The sequence below is a fragment of the Myxine glutinosa genome, chromosome 8 (assembly GCF_964187855.1).
Source record: "Myxine glutinosa chromosome 8, kmMyxGlut1.1, whole genome shotgun sequence".
NCBI lineage: Eukaryota > Metazoa > Chordata > Myxini > Myxiniformes > Myxinidae > Myxine > Myxine glutinosa.
In genome coordinates this window covers 28,508,058-28,526,797 of record NC_136268.1, presented here as the reverse complement: position 1 = coordinate 28,526,797, position 18,740 = coordinate 28,508,058, and the positions used below count along the sequence as shown (strand labels likewise).

Here is an 18,740-nt window from a genome sequence, read left to right as displayed (position 1 = left end):
GAGTTTATTGTTGCAATGATAAGTGGAGAGAGAGCAGGGAGGGAGGCTTTGACAAAGCTGGAGGGGATGGGGTCAAGAGTGCAGGTGGCAGTTTTCATTCCTATGAGGAGTTCAGAGAGGTCAGTAGGAGAGATTGGGGAGAACCGAGACAGGGGATGGCAGGACAAGGGGGGGCAGGTGGTTGGAGGGGGAGCGGGTGCGGCGGTGGTCAAGCTGTTGTAGATGTTGTCAATTTTGCGTTGGAAGAAAGAGAGGAAGGAGATGCAGTTGTCTACTGTGAATGACTGGGTGGTGGTGTTCAGGGGGCGGAGGAGTTTGTTTATTGTCGAGAAGAGTGCTTTTGGGTTTCCGGAGCCAGAGTGGATAATTTGAGAGTAGTAGGCAGAGCGGGCGCGGGAGAGGGCATCTTTGTAGTGTTGTATGTGGTCCTTGTAGGCTTGGGAGTGAACTGTGAGACCCGTTTTATTGCGGAGTCTTTCAAGTTGGCGAGCACGAGTTTTCATCAGGTGGAGTTCAGGGGTAAACCAGGGAGCAGAATGGGTGAAAGAAACTGTTTTGGTTTTTACAGGCGCAAGCTGGTCAAGGCAGGAGGAGAGAGTGTGGTTGTAGTAGTCAGTGAGGTCGGAAGGGGTGTGGAGGTCAATGAAGGGAGAAGTGGACATTTTTTCAGAGAGGGTGGATGAGAATGAGGTAGGTGAAAGAGCGTTTAGCTTACGGAAGTTGATTGTGCGATAATGCCTTGGTGTTGGGGCGGGGATGTTGATGGTCAGAGTGATGGCTAAGTGGTCAGAGAGGGTGAGGTCGGAGCCATAGAGATGGTGCAAATTTAATCCAGTGGAGCAGACAAGGTCCAAAATGTGACCACGGATATGGGTAGGAAACGTATATACACTATTGTACATATATACAGTATATGACATATATACACTATTGTACATATATACAGTACACATATACAGTGATACATATTATACATATATCCAGTATAATACTATATATATATATATATATATATATATATATATATATATATATATATATATATATATATATATATATATATATATATATATATATATATACAGACTTGGCATTTGATATGGAATTTTTTTTTTGTGGGGGTGAACTTACTTTTCAAGATGACTTAGAACCAAAAGTTCATTGGAATTATGTTGAAATTATTCTAGATTTTGTTAATGTGACCTTTAAAAGAAACAAAAACCACATTTGACATTTCGAAGCAAATAAATTGATCCTTGAAAGTGATGTAAACTGATATTGAACTCAATTCACGGACAGTACTGTGTTAAACTTCTGTACGTTTTCCAGAAGTATTTCTTTATTTTGCACATTAGCCAAAAAATATTTTAACAAAAACAAAAGTTAAATTACAACTGGGATTACGGACAGTAAAATTACAGTTCAGTACGTCGTGTAACCCCCACGAGCATTCAGGAGAGCACGTACACATCGAGGCATGCTGTTCACGAGATTTGCCAAGGTTTGGACAGGAATCGCTTGCCAAGCAGTGACAATAGCCTGCTGCAATTCACGCACAGAGGTAGGCTGCTGGTCCAAGTTGTCGATTTGACGCGTTAATTCTGCCCACAAGTTCTCTATCGGATTCATATCCGGGGACATGGCAGGCCACTCCATATGCTCTACACCACGGTCAGCAAGAAAGTGTTGGATCATGCGAGCACGATGAGGCCATGCATTGTCATCTTGGAAGACAAAGTTTCCTCGAAAGGCTACACGAGCAAATGGAAGCAATGTTTCTTCCAGAATGGCCCTGTAATTGAACTGGTTCAGGTATCCATTCAGAACAACCAGGTCAGTTTTGCCCCCTGCATGAAAAGCAGCCCAAACGGTCACCCCACCACCTCCAGCTTGGACTCTTGACACTATACAATCTTCGTTGTAGGCTTCATGCACTTGTCTGCGCACTCGGACATGGCCATCTTGACGATAGACCAGAAATCAAGACTCGTCACTGAAGATCACGTGATTCCAGTGTCCTGGCTGCCATTGACGGTGCCCTCTGGCCCACTGCAATCGGTGCTGGCGGTGTTGTCTTGTCAGGCGTGGCTTTCTCAGGGGACGCCTGACATGATAGCCTGATTGAACCAGTCGTTGGTTGACTAGCCTTCTGGATACAGGCACATTTGTCAGTTGCTGTCACTCAGCCCTAAGCCGATTAGCTGACTTGGTACCGCCATTGCGGACTAACCGGTGCAGCTGGCGATCAACGCTCCTTGTGGTTCTGCGGGGACGTCCTGGCCTCGATATTGGAGGAGGGACACCCCTCTGAGCATTTCGTTTCGGGATCTTTGACACCTGACCTTGAGTGATGCCATACTGCCGAGCAATAGCACACTGTTTCATGCCGGAATTTCGTAAAGCCACCACTCCATGACAAACAGCATTGTCGAGTTGACGGACCATCTCCCAAGGAAGCGGCAATAAATTTTGTAGACCTGCAGCAGTTGTTTTCCACTAATACAGAACACAACAACCCTTATTAGGCTATCAGCTAGGGGGGTCAACCCGTACCAAATTGAGGGAGTAAGGCTAATAATTATTTTTGACAAGGTTTTTACCTCTAGAATAAGAAAATATGTGATTGCAAATTCAACGATGTAGCTAAATGTGTGTTATCACCCATTGATACATTTCAATGGGTGAAATGTATCAATTCATTGATACATTTCCACTATGTCGAAAATACGTGGTGGTGCGATACTTTTTTCCATGTGTATACTTGCAAATCTACTGAATGCCAGTTATTTTCGTGCATATTTTGTGCATAAAGTTGTTGCTATGATGGCAGCCATTTTGTGAAATTGGGCACCATATTGGATTCTATCTTCTTGGATTAAAGTTCAGATGATGTATTTCATACTTTAAGAGAGTTGTAAAGTCTTAAACATCTCAAAACGCAATGCTATTTGTTACAAATTCCTACAAGAATATGAAACATGGTGTTTTTAATAGAAAAACATGCATTTTGGCGGCCATTTTGAAAATGAGGTGATAACACCCATTTAGCTACATGGTTGAATTTGCTATCACATATTTTCATATTCTAGGGGTAAAGACCTATCCAAAAATCAATATTAGGCTTACTCCCTCATTTTGGTACCAATGGACCCTATTTTGGGGGTCTGGCTGATGGCCTATATATAGCCGATTGTGAAGCCAATCGTCAAATGTACCTGTCCGTACATTTTGTCACGCCACCTGTGATATAATCCTGTTATTGACTTCTTGCTGCGACAGACAATCAGTGACATGGTTCTTTCAACAAAGACATCACCGAAGGGTAAAGGAAACTCACCAGATTGATATACTGAGTTCAGAAAGTAAACCCAAGTCAAGAAAAAAAAAATATTCCATATTAAATGCCGAGTCTGTATATATATATACTAGCTGTCTCCGCAGAGCTGAGTGCCACCTTCTTTGATGGTGGGGAACTGAGTCAGCTGCTTTAATCATCGAAACTATTTTTAAGCCTAGTGAAAAACATACTCTTTGATACGATATGTGTATATATATATATATATATATATATATATATATATATATATATATATATATATATATATATATATCAATGAGGTTAACATGACCTCTCATGTTAATGATTCCAATTAAATATTTTTGTGTTTAACGCAACAAAGGATGAAGATGTTTAAACATCAGCAGTTTGAATGTTGTTTCTGTAGAAACATGACTTTCTTGTGACTCAAAAATGAGCTTCCACAGGCACAGAGAAATGATATATATTTTTAAAGTCACAGTTGCCGATGACAGAGCGAACAACACCTAAATCATACAACACCTAAATCATACAACACCTAAATCATACCGGCGTGGCATGAAGTCCATGCCAATGGCACAATAAACAGCAGTGTGATGGCACCACAGCAATTTGCATTGCATCGCATAACTGGTGAAGTTGTGAGCGCGAATTACTCATTGGTAAATGTACAAAATTCACATTGTTTTTGAATAATATTATGAATATTTTCAAGTGTTTGTGTGCATTATTCAAGAATACATTATTCTTTCACGACTGAACCGTAACACCTTAACACCTGTAGGCCCTACAATTTGGGTGTAGGTGCTTCAGGATCTTTGCAAGGTTTTGAGCAACCCCACCCCCACAAGGAAATTATCCCTGTATGCCTCGACGTACATATGAAAAAAAAACGGTAAGCCAATCTCCCCCAGATTTTGCATACGTGCTGGGGGTACCAAATTTTAGGTCACAGTCCCCCACCTCCTTTGCCCTGCCAAACAAATCCCTGTATGAATGTGTCATTTGGCCCATCATTGCCATGGTGCACTCTTGGGTTAATTTTTGCCACAGCTTTAAACATCAATCTTCTTGATTGTTTACGAAAGTCTAAATAACCTCATCTTGGTGACCCAGCTTGGGTGGGGTACCCAACGTTGCACGGGGGGGAAAAAAAAATGACCAAGAGGCTTTGGCACATGTTGTGCATTGAAAATGTTGAAGTCTTCTGAATATTTTCAAGTGTTTATTTGTGTAGTTTTTTGTGTTTATTTGTGCATTTGTCCGTTACTCTTTCTCGGCTGAAACGTAACACCTAGAGGCCCCAACTTTTTGATGTCACTACTTCAGAATCTGGGCACGGGTATAAGCAACCGACACGTTGGGCCTTTGGGGCTTGCGGATACCAAAAGCCACTATAAAGTGTATATTGGGATGTGGGGTCAGGCAGTTTTGATGCTGGCCCGCAGGAAAAAGGTGAACCACCACGAGGCCAATAACTCCACAGCTTTTCAATGGGCAACATGTCCCGAAACCAACACCAGGAAAATGTCATCCAGCCGGGCAGCGCTGAATATTCTCCCCTCCCCTGGCCTCCCGGGTAGCCCCTCTAGCTACTAATCTTTATTTGTTTAATAGTGTATATTAATATATTAATGTTTCAGGTAGGTAATGACTACAGTTAATACATATATATATATACTGCAAAAAAAGAAACGCAAAAGTGATTTTAGATGTATATTTTATATATCATATAAATAAATCAACAGATGGTAATCGATTGTTCAAAATTGTCACACATCATTCTCATTGACTCAGGTTCCATATGGCACACATGGAACAGTAGATTTTCAAGGTGAAGGTCATCTGTGCTCAATATCTTGTCTGGCCACCATTAGAGTCCAAAACTGACTGGCATCGTCGTCCCATGGAAGCAATCAGATCCCGAATTGTGGCCTGGTGAATGTTCACCCACTCTGCCTGCAGTGCTTGTGCCAAATGTCGGAGGTTCTGTGGTTGTTGCTGACGTGCTCGCAGTCGTTGATCCAGTGCATCCCATAAATGTTCGATTGGGTTTAAATCTGGAGACCTGGAGGGCCATGGCAGGACCTGGATGTTGTGATTCCTCAAAAAGGCTGTTGTCAGTCTTTCCGTGTGAGGTCGGGCGTTATCTTGTTGGAAAATGACGTTCGCTTGTTGCAAAATGGGAAGGACGTGTGGCCGAAGAATCTCATCGTTGAGTCGTGGCATGTTTTCGCTGTTCACTTGCTGTAAGATTGTGATGGCATGAAAATGAAAACCAAACGATTTTATAGCCCAGCAAGTGATGTTGCACGTGCATGTCATGTTGGTGTGTTTCGGTGCCAGGCTCTCACGTGGTTGTGTTTTTGCGATTGTTCCATCTCTTCGCCAAATTTCTGCAGTACCTCATTCTCTCCACACAAATCAATCCCAATCCATGCAGAAATGACCAATTCATTTTTGGTATTAATTTTGTATGGATATCGGCAACACTGTCAGATATTTACGATTTTACTACTTTTGCGTTTCTTTTTTTTGCAGGGTATATATTGTTGTGGATATGAGAATGTTGTTTTTTTTATTGTTGTGTAATGAATTGTTGTAAAATGTCACCCTCCTTCCTGCATTGGTTGTTGTATAAAGGTCAAAGGGCGTTCCCGTAGTTAATTCCATAAAACATACACGAAGGACACCATATATCCCTGTTCAGTAGTTATATCCTTATTATGTGTATTAGTGTAAGGCTGTGTCTTCCATTAATTTAAATACTCCATTGCACCAAGTGAAATAAGAGTAGATCCCCTTTCCCTTCACATTCCCCTTCCAACAATTGCCAACTGTTCCCTCCGCGACTCCATTCGCCACGAGGTCGGCTCGGAGAAGAAGGGGGAGGAGCTGCCGACTCCTGGTCGTGCCCGCCCATCGTCATCAAGGGCGGAGCCAGAGGGCCGTGCCGACCAATCAGGGCCGAGGCGAGCTCACCGATGGGCGTGTCCTGGACACCAGCGGCTTGATCGCCTGAGGCGCTATAAAGAGCGCGCGCGAAAGCCTTGAAGTAGTTGGACTAAGAGAGAGGAAAGAAGTGCGCGTGAAAGCCTTGAAGTAGTTGGACTAAGAAAGAGAGAGAAGAGAAGAGGCGAAGCGAAGCAAAGAGAGCAAGAGTCGAGGAGGGAGGAGATCAAATCACAGACAAGCCAAAAGAGAGTCCTGGAGTTTGTGAGAGAGGGAGAGAGAACCCGTCACGCCAGACCCCCCACCAGCAGCATTGGCTCCACCAAGCAGCTCCGACCCGTTACCCCGCGCACACGACAGGATCGGTGGCATCGGCGGCCGTCGAGGTCCAGCCCGACGTCCCGTGCGGGATCAAGCTCCAGCCAGCTCCGTGCCTTCCTCCCCCTCCAGCCACCCACCTCCTTCCAGCCAATCCACTCTGCAATTCCCCGTGTGAGTCCGTCTTTGTTTGTTCTGTCCAGGGTATTAATTAAGCCTGTTTAGATAAGCTAGCGATTTTCACTGTGTCTCTTTGATTTCTTCTGTAAATTATTTTATTATCCTTCCTTCTCCTTGGTTACTTTTGGTTGTAAATAGCAAATAAATTATATTCATATTCCCTACTTCTGTCTTCCTCTTCTTCACATCCGTGTCGCCTTTGTCTTTTCCCCATTGAATATCTGTGGCAGGATTTGGCCCACGTTTAAGGGATCGGGTCTAGTCATTGTAAAAACAGTTCGGGCCGCGGCGCCATCCGCTCGGCAAATTAACATCTTATCCGTGGTCCGTAACAATATATATATATATATATATATATATATACTAGCTTGGCTCGGCTCGCTCCGCTCACCTCACCGAGCGTCTTTACTGAGGAACGGCTTATTTTAGCTGAGGCTAATGACTGTACCTGAGTTGCTGTGTTGTCATGATTTACACCAATCATAATACAAACAATTATTTTGCACAAATGTATTTGTAATATACGTGATCTCACATTTTATAAACAATTGAAGTTGAAAAAAAAAAATTCCCCAAAAAACATTTTTAAAAAAAATTGGAGGATTTTTCAAACAAAATACCCTTAGGACATACCGACGGGTGAGATATGTGCATACCAGAAGTTTGGTACGATTTCACAAAAGTTTGAGAAATTAGTTCAGTGACAAGACAACACAAGACATGACAACACAACACAGGACAGGACAGACACTGCACAGATATATATATATATATATATATATATATATATATATATATATATATATATATATATATATATATATATATATATATATATATATATATATATATATATATCATTGTTATGTCCCCAGAAGTAGCGCATCTACCCCGGACGTGGTATAAAGTGTTTGTCAAAAATCGTGCGATAGCATTTTGGTTCGACGATGCGAAACATTTAGCACCTGCACCTAGCCCTCTTGCATTTTCCATAGAAGTTACAACTATGTCGAACAATTTATCTGTGCTCCAGTGGCAGCTCATTTTTGAGATGCAAGAAAGTCATGTTTCTACACAAAAGCAGTTTTGTAGGATCTATCCATATCCAAATGCAAGAATTCCACAATACAAATCCATCAGACGTATTTTGTTTATCGTTTAGAGACACTGTGAGTGCGAAAGTCCAAACGAAATGACATAGCGGTCGCAAACCTTCAGTGAATACATCCATCAAGATAGAGACCGTAAGAGAGGCCTTGCAGGCTTTTCCGAAAAAGTCGACACGCTGACTTGCCCAGCTGGTGGGAACATCTCACACAAACTTTGGGAGAATCATACACAATGATCTGAAACTGTATCCATGGATGATACAGTTACTGCAGCACCAGACTGGAAGAAAGAGGGAGAGGTTGGGATTTTGCACCTCTATTGCCCAGTGGATTAAAGAAGAGCAGGAGTTTTTTAGACAACATCTTATTTGGTGATGAGGGCCACTTCCATCTCAGCGGGCATGTGAACAATTTTGGGCAGAACACCAACCGCATCAACATATGGAACAACCAGTTTCTGTAGCGAAACTAATGGTTTGGTATCATACATATCGGTATAATATGACCTTTCTTGTTTGAGAACAAAGCCGGACAAACAGTGACCGTCAACTCAGATAGATACATCGACGTGCTGCAGAGAAGATTCCTTCTGGTACTTCGGAAGAAGGAAGACTTCACAATGAAGTCAGTTATCTTCCAGCAAGACAGTGCACCACCTCTTAGTCCAATGGTGCTTTGGCGTATTTGAGTCCACATTTCCCAGGTGATCGACTCATTTTTTGATGGACGGACAACCCATGGCCTCCCTACTCCCCGGATCTATCTCCTCTCGACTACTACCCATGGGGTCCTTCAAAGGTAAAGTCTATGAAAACAACGCACACACTGCAGGAGTTGAAGATTAACATCTGAAGGGAAATCAGACACAGTTCTCCAGGAGCTCCAGTATCGAGCTCCAGAAGTCCAGAAGTCCAGAGCTCCAGTTCCAGAAGTCCAGAGCTCCAGTTCCAGAAGTCCAGAGCTCAAGTTCTCAGCCGAATCATTGGTAACTTCAGTATCGCTGTGGCAGCTGAGACACCTTGAAGCATGGTGCGTGGATTGAGCACTTCCTCAAGTACTAATGATATCACACCTTATTACTTGTTGAAGCATTTGTTTTGCTTTAATAAACAAAATTGTAACTAATTATGTGTATTATTAGACAAAAGCAAACAAGACTTTTTTGTCAGGTCAGTTTTTTGGGACTGCCACTGGCAACATGTAACCCAGTGCTACCTGCCGCATGATCGGGTTGTCGGTGACTAAACCGACACCCCTCAACGGCTTTGCTCGTGGGGAGGATGACTGTGACACCTTGCCGAGATTAAAAACAACACCTGGCAAAGGGCAGTTGAGCTCTGTAGGGAGCCAACAGCCATCCAGTAAGGAGATCATGTCTCCTAAAAAAAACACCCATCCGGTTTGGACTGGTTCAAGTCATACAAAAGACTTTAAAATGGTACATGCTGCTTCCTTGCTTGAAAAGGATAAGGCACAGAAATTTCCATTGATGCATCCTTGGGGAGGAGGAAATTCCTCTTGAGGAAATGCCCCACGGTGTACGGTGATAAAAGTGATGCCATTGTTCTGTGGCGTCGCTGGTACCGAGAGTATCCCAGGAAGTGATGGCACTTTCCCCAAGCTCAGTGGCTGTGTTACGTGTTCGTCTCGGCTGTACGTCCATGTGTGTGTGTGTGTCATGTCTATTACCAGCCTTCCCCCATGTCTAAAAATAAATAAATAAAAAGAACAAACAATAATAAACAACCTGCGGTAACCCGTGAAAATCACGGGCACAAATAGTGTTTATGTTCATACAAACTAATTTGCCCTTCCTCTTCCTTTCCGCTTCCTTTCAAAATAATTGTGTCAGTTGGCACCAACATTCATTCTGCCGGATCTCCTGAATATCGCTTTGTATTCAACTGCAGTATTGTCTCTTATAGTGTGATTACTGGTAAGTATCCCCTTTACATTTCTGATCGCATTTATATTTGTATTAAAAGGCGTAGCATGCCTCTCGAGTCGCTCCGCGTCCGGCACACATCGGGACGTCTTCTTCTTCTCCTCGGTATCACGTGCAGCGTCTCACTGTGCGTAAAACAAAATGGCGTGGGTTATTCAAAACTTTTCACTGATTTTCAGCTTTTATTCCACACTTATAGACATTTGGAGACATAGGTATGCTTATATGGAAGGGTTAGTCATAACTACATAGTATTGAAGGAGTCCGGGCTCCAGCATGATACGGACAAAAGGATGGCAAGGCACAAACTCGTCCGGGAAGCTATTTATTCGTAAAACCAACTCGGGAACACTGAAACTCTGAAAAGCCCGTTTATCGGGCTGCCTTATAAAGCACAACCAGAAACCGAAACCGAAAGCCACGCCTCTCAGGCGAGGCGTGCTTCGGTGGTCACGTGATCAACAGGTGTAGCTGATTATACCCGCACGCGCGGCACGCTTTGGTTGTCACGTGACCAGCCACTCTGGCGCCGTGGTTCCCCGCCGGTGACGTCACCGGCTGGAGCAAGGAGATTCTGATGCAGGTCTCGCTTGGGGGACCCATGGGTCGCTACACACGCCCCCCCAGAATGGACTTGATCCAGGAAGGTCAACCTGAGGGGGGTCCGGATGACCCGACCGAAACGACCCCTGGCCAGTCGCGGGGGGGGGGGGGGGGGTCCGGTGTGGTGGCGGGTGGTCAGACGGGGGGTGCAGGCAGTGGGGGGGTCCAGTGTGGTGGCGGGTGGTCGGACGGGGGGCCGGGCAAGTCCTCGGGGGAGGCTGCCGAGGTTCCTCGCGGGCCTCCCGAGGTTGCAGTTCGCGGGTGCAGTGCCGAGAAGGCTCGAGCGGTGCACGCGAAAAGTGGGTGAGCCAACCGAGGGGCTGGTCAAGGCCTCGGGGGAGGCTGCCGAGGTTCCTCGCGGGCCTCCCGAGGATGCGGGGCTGGTCAAGGCCTCGGGGGATGCAGTGGACGGGGGGCGGCCGAGGGGCTGGGCAAGTCCTCGGGGGAGGCTGCCAAGGTTCCTCGCGGGCCTCCCGAGGTTGCAGTTTGCGGGTGCAGTGCCGAGAAGGCTCGAGCGGTGCACGCGAAAAGCGGGTGGGCCAACCGAGGGGCTGGTCCAGGCCTCGGGGGAGGCTGCCGAGGTTCCTCGCGGGCCTCCCGAGGATGCAGGGTCGGAGAGGTAGTTGCGGTTGTAGTTGCAGGTGCGCGAGGGTGACGAAGCGGCCGTGCCGCGAACGTCAGTGCGCGCGAAGGTGACGAAGCAGCCGTTCCGCCAACGTCAGTGCGCGCGAAGGTGACGAAGCAGCCGTGCCTTCGAATAGGTTCGGAATAGGTCTTGGAATAGGTTCGCCCCTCCGGTCGTAGAGGAGGAGCCGAGCGCAGTGCGCGAACCTCATAGTCATGGCCGTCGTCGTTACCGAAACTCCGGCATGTCGAAGCCACGTTCAAAACTGCGCCCGAAGCCGTGTGGGAGAAGCCGGCGTCACCAGCCGAGGTGGCTTCCCTGGCTAGGGCGTGCTTGCCGTGTCCGTTCGCAGCCCCCGCATCCGTGCGGGGGCAGTCGGGGTTGCGTGTTCAAATCACGTCGGGGTCACCAGTGAAGGAGTCCGGGCTCCAGCATGATACGGACAAAAGGATGGCAAGGCACAAACTCGTCCGAGAAGATATTTATTCGTAAAACCAACTCGGGAACACTGAAACTCTGAAAAGCCCGTTTATCGGGCTGCCTTATAAAGCACAACCAGAAACCGAAACCGAAAGCCACACCTCTCAGGCGAGGCGTGCTTCGGTGGTCACGTGATCAACAGGTGTAGCTGATTATACCCGCACATGCGGCACGCTTTGGTGGTCACGTGACCAGGCACTCTGGCGCCGTGGTTCCCCGCCGGTGACGTCACCGGCTGGAGCAAGGAGATTCTGATGCAGGTCTCGCTTGGGGGACCCATGGGTCGCTACAGTATCACACATATCTTAGGGCAACAGGAGCAATAGCTGGAGAGAAGTTCCTATTACAAACGTCAGAAATAAGCATTTTAATGATATAGATATTGCAGTGAAATATAAAGTTGCACATAATTTTGGACCACCCTGTACATATGTATATATTTACATCAATTACATGTATACTGGAGGGCCATCAGGTGTTGTGTGGCGATGGGGGATTGGTGAGGGGATTTGGGAGTTACCCGGCCCGCTGCTTGGCTGAGTGAGATTTTCCGGTGGTGGTTTCGGGAAGTGTTGGACATTTAAAAGTTATGGAGTTACTGATCTCATGGTGGTTACCTTTTGCCTGTGGGCCGGAAGCAGCACTGCCTGACCCCACCTCCCAATATAAAAGTTTGGGCCTCTCTGTGGTACAGTTTGGCCATGGGAAAAAGTAACGAGCAAATGCACAAACAAACACACATGAAAATATTTACAAGTTATCAATGTTTTCAATCATACACATGTGCCAGAACTCCTACCTCGTTTTTCCCCCACACAATGCTAATTACCCCACTTAAGCTGGGTCTTCAGGTTATTTAGACCGGAGTAAACCATCAAGAAGATTGATGTTTGAAGGTGTAGCAAAACATTAACCTGAAAGTGCACCATAGCAGTGATGGGCCAAATGGCCTAATTTCCTTGTTTGAGGTTAGTTTAATGATTTGCAGACTTACAAACATACATACGCAGAGAATTGCCTTGCAGGGGTGAGGGGCCGGGGGTTGTGCTCCTGAACCTGGGTACCCCAGCACGTATACCCAATCTGGTGGAGATTGGCTCAGCCTTTTTCTTTCTATTTTCAGACCAACACAACCATACAAACAGATAATTTTCTTGCAGGGGTGGGGGACCTTTTGAGGGGTGGAAGGGGCAGGGGGGGGGGGGCAGCTTCCAACTTTGCCCATATTCTGAAGTACCAACACCCAAGATTTGAGGGCTCGAGGTGCTGCAGAAAGAATAATGTACAAACGCACAAACACTTGAAAATATTTATAAACTGTGTGTGTGTGTGTGTATATATATATATATACAGTATATATATATGGATGATGTTTATGATATTAATAACATGTATGTATGAAATTTATAAGAATATTTATAAGATGTACATATAATATGTATGATATTTATGGGATGTGTATATACGAGTATATATAGATATTGTATATTTATAAGTATGAAGTTCAACCATACAAAAATTGCATATACTACTACGCTTGTATCTTATATATCACGATTCTCACCAAAAGGACCTCACATCACACCTATAACCTCCCTCTACCATTAAGTATTTTGCAACACTAGGTATTTGGTACAAATCATATTTTGTAATTTCCATGGAAATCTTGAGAGACCACATCCCACCCTTTCTCTCTGTTAAAGTATTTTGTGGTGCCATATATATGAACAGGTTGTGGTCCATAACCTGGGTGAAGCTGTGGAGATGTCCAGTGTGGATGGACTCTGGAGAGACGTGGAATGTGTACTCGAGGTGTGTCTCAATGCTCTACTCTCATAACTACGTTTTTCATCCTTTTTCAAGTCTCATGAGTTAGAAAGATGTGCACTAGGGTTTGTTAGACGACTCATCCCTATCGATACTACTTGTTAACAAACAAGTAATCTCAGCTTCATTATACAGTAAACGAGAACGGCACTCAGTAGAGAGCATACCTCCACCTGGTTGGCCATATCACTCAATGGTGAAGAATCACTTAAAAAATTAAATAACTCCCATATCCGAATCCATATTCACATCTTCACCGAAATATAATCATTTCCTCCTTGTCACATACGCAACATCTCTGCCAAATTTATTCCGAATCCGCCCACAACGTTTTGAGAAATTTTGTTCACAAACAAACAAACAGACAGGGGTGAAAACATAACCTCCATCCATCTTTGGTGGTGGAGGTAACAAGTAATCCAGTCGCTGAGGTCACCGGAAATGAAAGTCGAACTCTGAGCTTCTCAAATGTTCACAAAATTGGAACATGGACTGTAAAGTCGATGAATCAGGGAAAGATGTAATAAAGAGAGATATAGAAACCAAGAACTGAAACTTTTGGTATAAGTGAACCTCCATGGACTGGTTTGGGGCAGCTTCGGTCTGACGATTACAAAGTCTTCTCTTCTTGTCATGAAACCTGTAAAGAAATGGAGGGGCAGTGATTTGGAAGAAGAAAATTGCAGGGTCAGTACTGGGGTACAACCCAGTGATCTATAGGTTAATATCAGTGAAGTTGAAAGAACATCCAGTGAAGATCACCATCATTCAGATATATTCTCTAACTTCTGCAGCAGATGAAGAAAATGTCGAGGAGTATTATGAAAGTTGCAGGAACTGGTAGGACAGGAGCCTAAAGGAGATGTTTTAATTATTATGGGAGACTGGAATGCAAAACTTAGAGAAGCAGAATCAAAAAATGATAAAATTAAAAGCTCCGACCAAATATGACCTTGAAAAAGTATCTAAACAATATCCAATAAAGGTTAAAAAAAAACTGTTTTACAGAGCTGGGTTTGGAGCAAGCAGAGCAAGCAAGAGGTTGAGGTCTTTGTGACAGAAGAGGCCAAAAACAACATCGCAAAAGCAAGCATAAAAAAGAAGACTATGTAAATAGCTTGCAGAAGAGGCAATAAATATTACAGACAGGAGAAGAGAGATGAAAAAACAAAGGAGCATCAAGTGAGGACATTAAGTGGATAAATACCGACTTCTAACGACAAATGAAGAAAATAATGAATGAATGATCGTTTTAAGGCCATTTTCCCTGCTAGAGCGGGGGTTAGCCTTGCGGGCCCCATGACAATCATGGTTCGCTGTTTGAGGCAATGTTTTTTTTATGGCCGGATGCCCTTCCTGACGCCAACCCTTGGTCGCCTCTTACGATGCGCAGGGATACGGTGTACCTATTCTAAACCGGGGTACACACCAGGATCATTCATCCCAGCAAGCTGGTGCTCAATTTGCCGACCTCGGAAGGATGACAGGCTGAGTCATCCCCCCTGGCGTTAATTCAGCGATCGACCAGGATTCAAACTCAGGATCCTCGGATCCCAAACCGGCACCCTAACCGCTAAGCCAACACCAGGCTTCGACAAATGAAGAAAGATAAAGAGAAATATTTCAAAGAGGCATACAAAAAGATAGAAAAACAAGATATATGTTTTGAAGATCAGAGAGATCACAGGAATGCTTAGGTCTAGGATTTCGGTCCTTAAGAGTATAAACAGGAAAATGTGTGACAGAAGCAACACAGGTGGAAGAAAGATGGAAGGATCTATATATACAGAGTGGCCACAAAGTCCCAAAGCAAAATAGTGTGTCCTCTGTTACTTATTTGTTTTCCCAGGTACGTCTTCAGCATGACGGACACCAGTGAGTACAAGCTGAAGAGAAACTGATTACTTGTGTTTGGGTTCACGACCACATGTTACAAAGCAGCAAGTTTTGAAGACATAAGGACAAGATTTTTGCAGAGGTTCGATAAGCCAGCTCCTACGTGCGACATGATGCGGGCATGGGAGAAGAAGGCTTTTTCAACAGGGAGTGTCCTTGATTTGACTTGATTTGGAGCAAGACTCTTCTGCAGCAATTTCCCACCATTAAATCAACATGAAGCTTTTTTTTTTTCTGGATGAGTGTGCAATTTACCTTAGCAATCGATCCAGGAATGTTTATTTTTGTTGCAAAGAAAATCCTCATTTTTATGAGGGAATTGAACAGCATCCTCTTCATGTCATGATGTGGGCAGCAATTTCTGAAGATGATTTCATAGGGCCATATTTGTTCGATACAAGTGTCAATCACACTGCTTATTTGAAAATGCTTCAGACGTGGTTTGTTCCACAGCTGCGTGAGAGAGGTCTCGAGGCAACAGTTATCCTGCAACAAGATCGTGCACCAGCACATTATGCTCTCGCACTTAGAGAATATTTCGACGACAAATTCAGTGGACGATGGATTGGATGTGGATCCGAGATAGTGTGGCCTCCTCGAAGTCCGGATGTAACAACATGTGACAACTCGCTTTGGGGCATTGTGAAAGAGGAAATTTCTCATCTCCACCTAACAACAGTTGAAGACTTCAAAACAGCTGTCAGGGGCTGCTTTTATGACCTCCAATCCTCAACATGGAAGAAGATGTCCAGAAGAACATGGAGAAAAACTCAAATTAGTGTGGAGAATGGAGGGGGGCACACAGATAAATTCTAATTAAATTCTAACTGCGGGCATAGGGACTTTGTGGCCAATCTGTACAAACGAGATAGCAATATGGTGGCAACCTTCGAAGAAAGAGAATATGAGCAAGAAGCAATAGTGATAGAATGTGAGGTATGTAGAGCCCTGAAACAGGTGGAAAATGGAAAAGTATCGGGTGTCAATGAAATTCCAATATAACTCTTTGAGTTAGTTGGGGAGGAGACAATCCCAATTTGAACAGCTATTTGTACACAGATCAGGAGCAGGATTGTAAGGCCGAAAAGGTGGAAGCTGTCAGTCTACAAACCATTGCCAAAGAAAGGGGACGCAAGAGAATGCTCAAATAACCGAACCTTTGCCTTGATTTCACATGTTACAAAGGTATTACTGTAGATCATTCACCACAGAAGAGAAGACTTCATTAGAGGAAGAGGCAGACCTTGGATGTGCAGGTTTCAGAAGATTGAAGAGGTATGAGAGATCAAATCGCAAATCTGACATGAGTCATGGAAAAAACAAGGGGATATCAAAGGAAACCAAGCCGGAGTGAGGACAAAATGTTGTATCTCAGTTTTATAGATTATAGCAAAGCTTTAGATTGTGTTGATCATGAATTGATGTGGATTGTGCTGAGAGAGATGGGGATGTCGGAGCACTTGCTATGTCTGGTAAGAAGTCTGTACAGTGTACGCTAAATAAGAAATCTGTACAGTGTACCCTAAATATAAGAAGTCTGTACAGTGTACGCTAAATAAGAGGTCTGCACAGTGTACGCTAAATAAGAATCTGCAGTAAGAACAAAGTATGGAGAGACAGGATGGTTTGGGATTGGAAAAGGGATTAGACAGGGAGGGATGCATTCTGTTCCCTTACTTGTTCAATCTGTACGGTGAGTCCATCATGAGGAAATCAAACATGGATGACATGGAGACTGGAGTCAGGATTGAAGGAAGATGTATGAACAATCTAAACTAAAGTATGCTGATGACACCACTTTGTTGGCAGAGAGTATGGATGTGAGTCATGGACAGTGAAAAAGAAAGAAATGAGGAGGATTGATAGGTTTGAAATGTGGTGTTAGAGACTAATGTTAAAAAATTCATGGAGTGCAAGAACGACAAACAAATCAGTGATTGAAGAAGTTATACCACCATGTTGTACATAAGAAACACTGATGCTAAAACAGAAGTTGTAATACTTTTTGACACATCATACGTGCAGAAAACTAAAGTCTGGAGAAGTCAACCATACTGGGTATGGTTGAGGGAAGAAGAGGAAGATGCAGACCTTGTATATGCTGGATGGATGGGGTAAATGATGCAACCCAGCTGTCTTTTCCAGTGCTTCGGGAAGCAATGCAGGATCGGGATGTTTGAAGAAATCTGATCATTCATGTCACCGGAAGTTGGACAGGACTGGGCGGAACTGGACAGCAGGACAATCTCAGCTTCTTGTGAAGTGGGCCGGGGTTTTCTCGCAAATCTTTCACGAACCAGCTGGCGATGACCGACGTTCAACTCAAGGTTATTTCAGCAGGAATTTGTGATTTATTCAGGATGATGGTGATAACTGGCTTGTGATAACATTCAGGATAACGGTCTTCACAAAATATAACTATCGGATCGTTAACGTCCCCCAACTTTATGCTAGCAGATTGGACACCCCGCTACCCATCCGAGGGACGTCACACTTTCTGATGCAACTCCCTGTCCACAAAACGTCCGGAATCTAACTCGGGCTAAGTCCACAACCTGTGCAGTATCCTGATAGTTTTACCACTGGATCATCCACCCACCACTCGTTACCATATTTATATTATTACTGACAGCCTCTCTTGCTTTTTCATCCTCTGTACAACCGTGCATGCAGGAGAAAGATGACTTGGGAGAAATCATGTTTTCTCTGTGCTACCTTCCCACGGCCGGTCGTCTTACCCTGACAGTAATCAAAGGGCGGAACCTCAAGGCAATGGATATCACTGGAGCATCAGGTGAGCAGCACTTTTGAACCATGCTCACCTGGGATTTGTTACATTTTATGTATACAGTATCTAAACTCACGTGAAAAAGTAAGTACACCCCATGTAAAGTTTTGACTTTTTCAACATATTTCAACATGCAGCTATTTGATCTTCATTTCAACAACATTGATAGATAAAGGTGATATAATATAACAAATATCATGAAATATTTACATTTTGTAGTCCATTGTATAATTTAAATAAACATAAATACAAATTTCGCATGTGGAAAAAGTAAGTACATACACCCCGACATTTATCACTACTTCAAATACCTAAAATTAGAATCAGATGCACCAGCTCAGGTGCAAATGATTAGAACATCGTCAGAGAGGATCTTGGAGGAACCTGTCTTATTTAAACCTCAGACATTTAGTTTGGTTTGCTCCTTGTTGTTGAAGTGTGCGGAGTCACCATGCCCAGATCAAAAGAGCTCTCTGAGGCCTTCAGAAAGAAGGTTATAGATGCCTACGAGTCTGGGAAGGGATTTTAAAATCTCCAAACAATTTGAAATCGATCATTCGACTGTCCGGAAGATCATCTACAAGTGGAGAAGATTCCAAACAACTGCCAACTTGTTCAGGCCAGGCCGCCCAAGCAAGTTCAGCCCGAGAGCAGACCACAAGATGTTGAAAGAAGTCTCTAAGAACCCCAGAATGTCA

General features: G+C 44.2%; 1 protein-coding gene across 1 annotated transcript in view; it reads left to right on the top strand.

Annotated features, from left to right (window-relative positions):
* LOC137418691 (synaptotagmin-10-like) overlaps positions 1–18,740 on the top strand; it is a 72,883-nt gene that overhangs the window by 36,746 nt on the left and 17,397 nt on the right. Inside the window, exons 4-5 of the mRNA XM_078783945.1 lie at positions 13,263–13,343; positions 17,928–18,048. Coding sequence (XP_078640071.1) covers positions 13,263–13,343; positions 17,928–18,048 — 202 coding nt within the window. The remainder of the gene's footprint in view (positions 1–13,262; positions 13,344–17,927; positions 18,049–18,740) is intronic.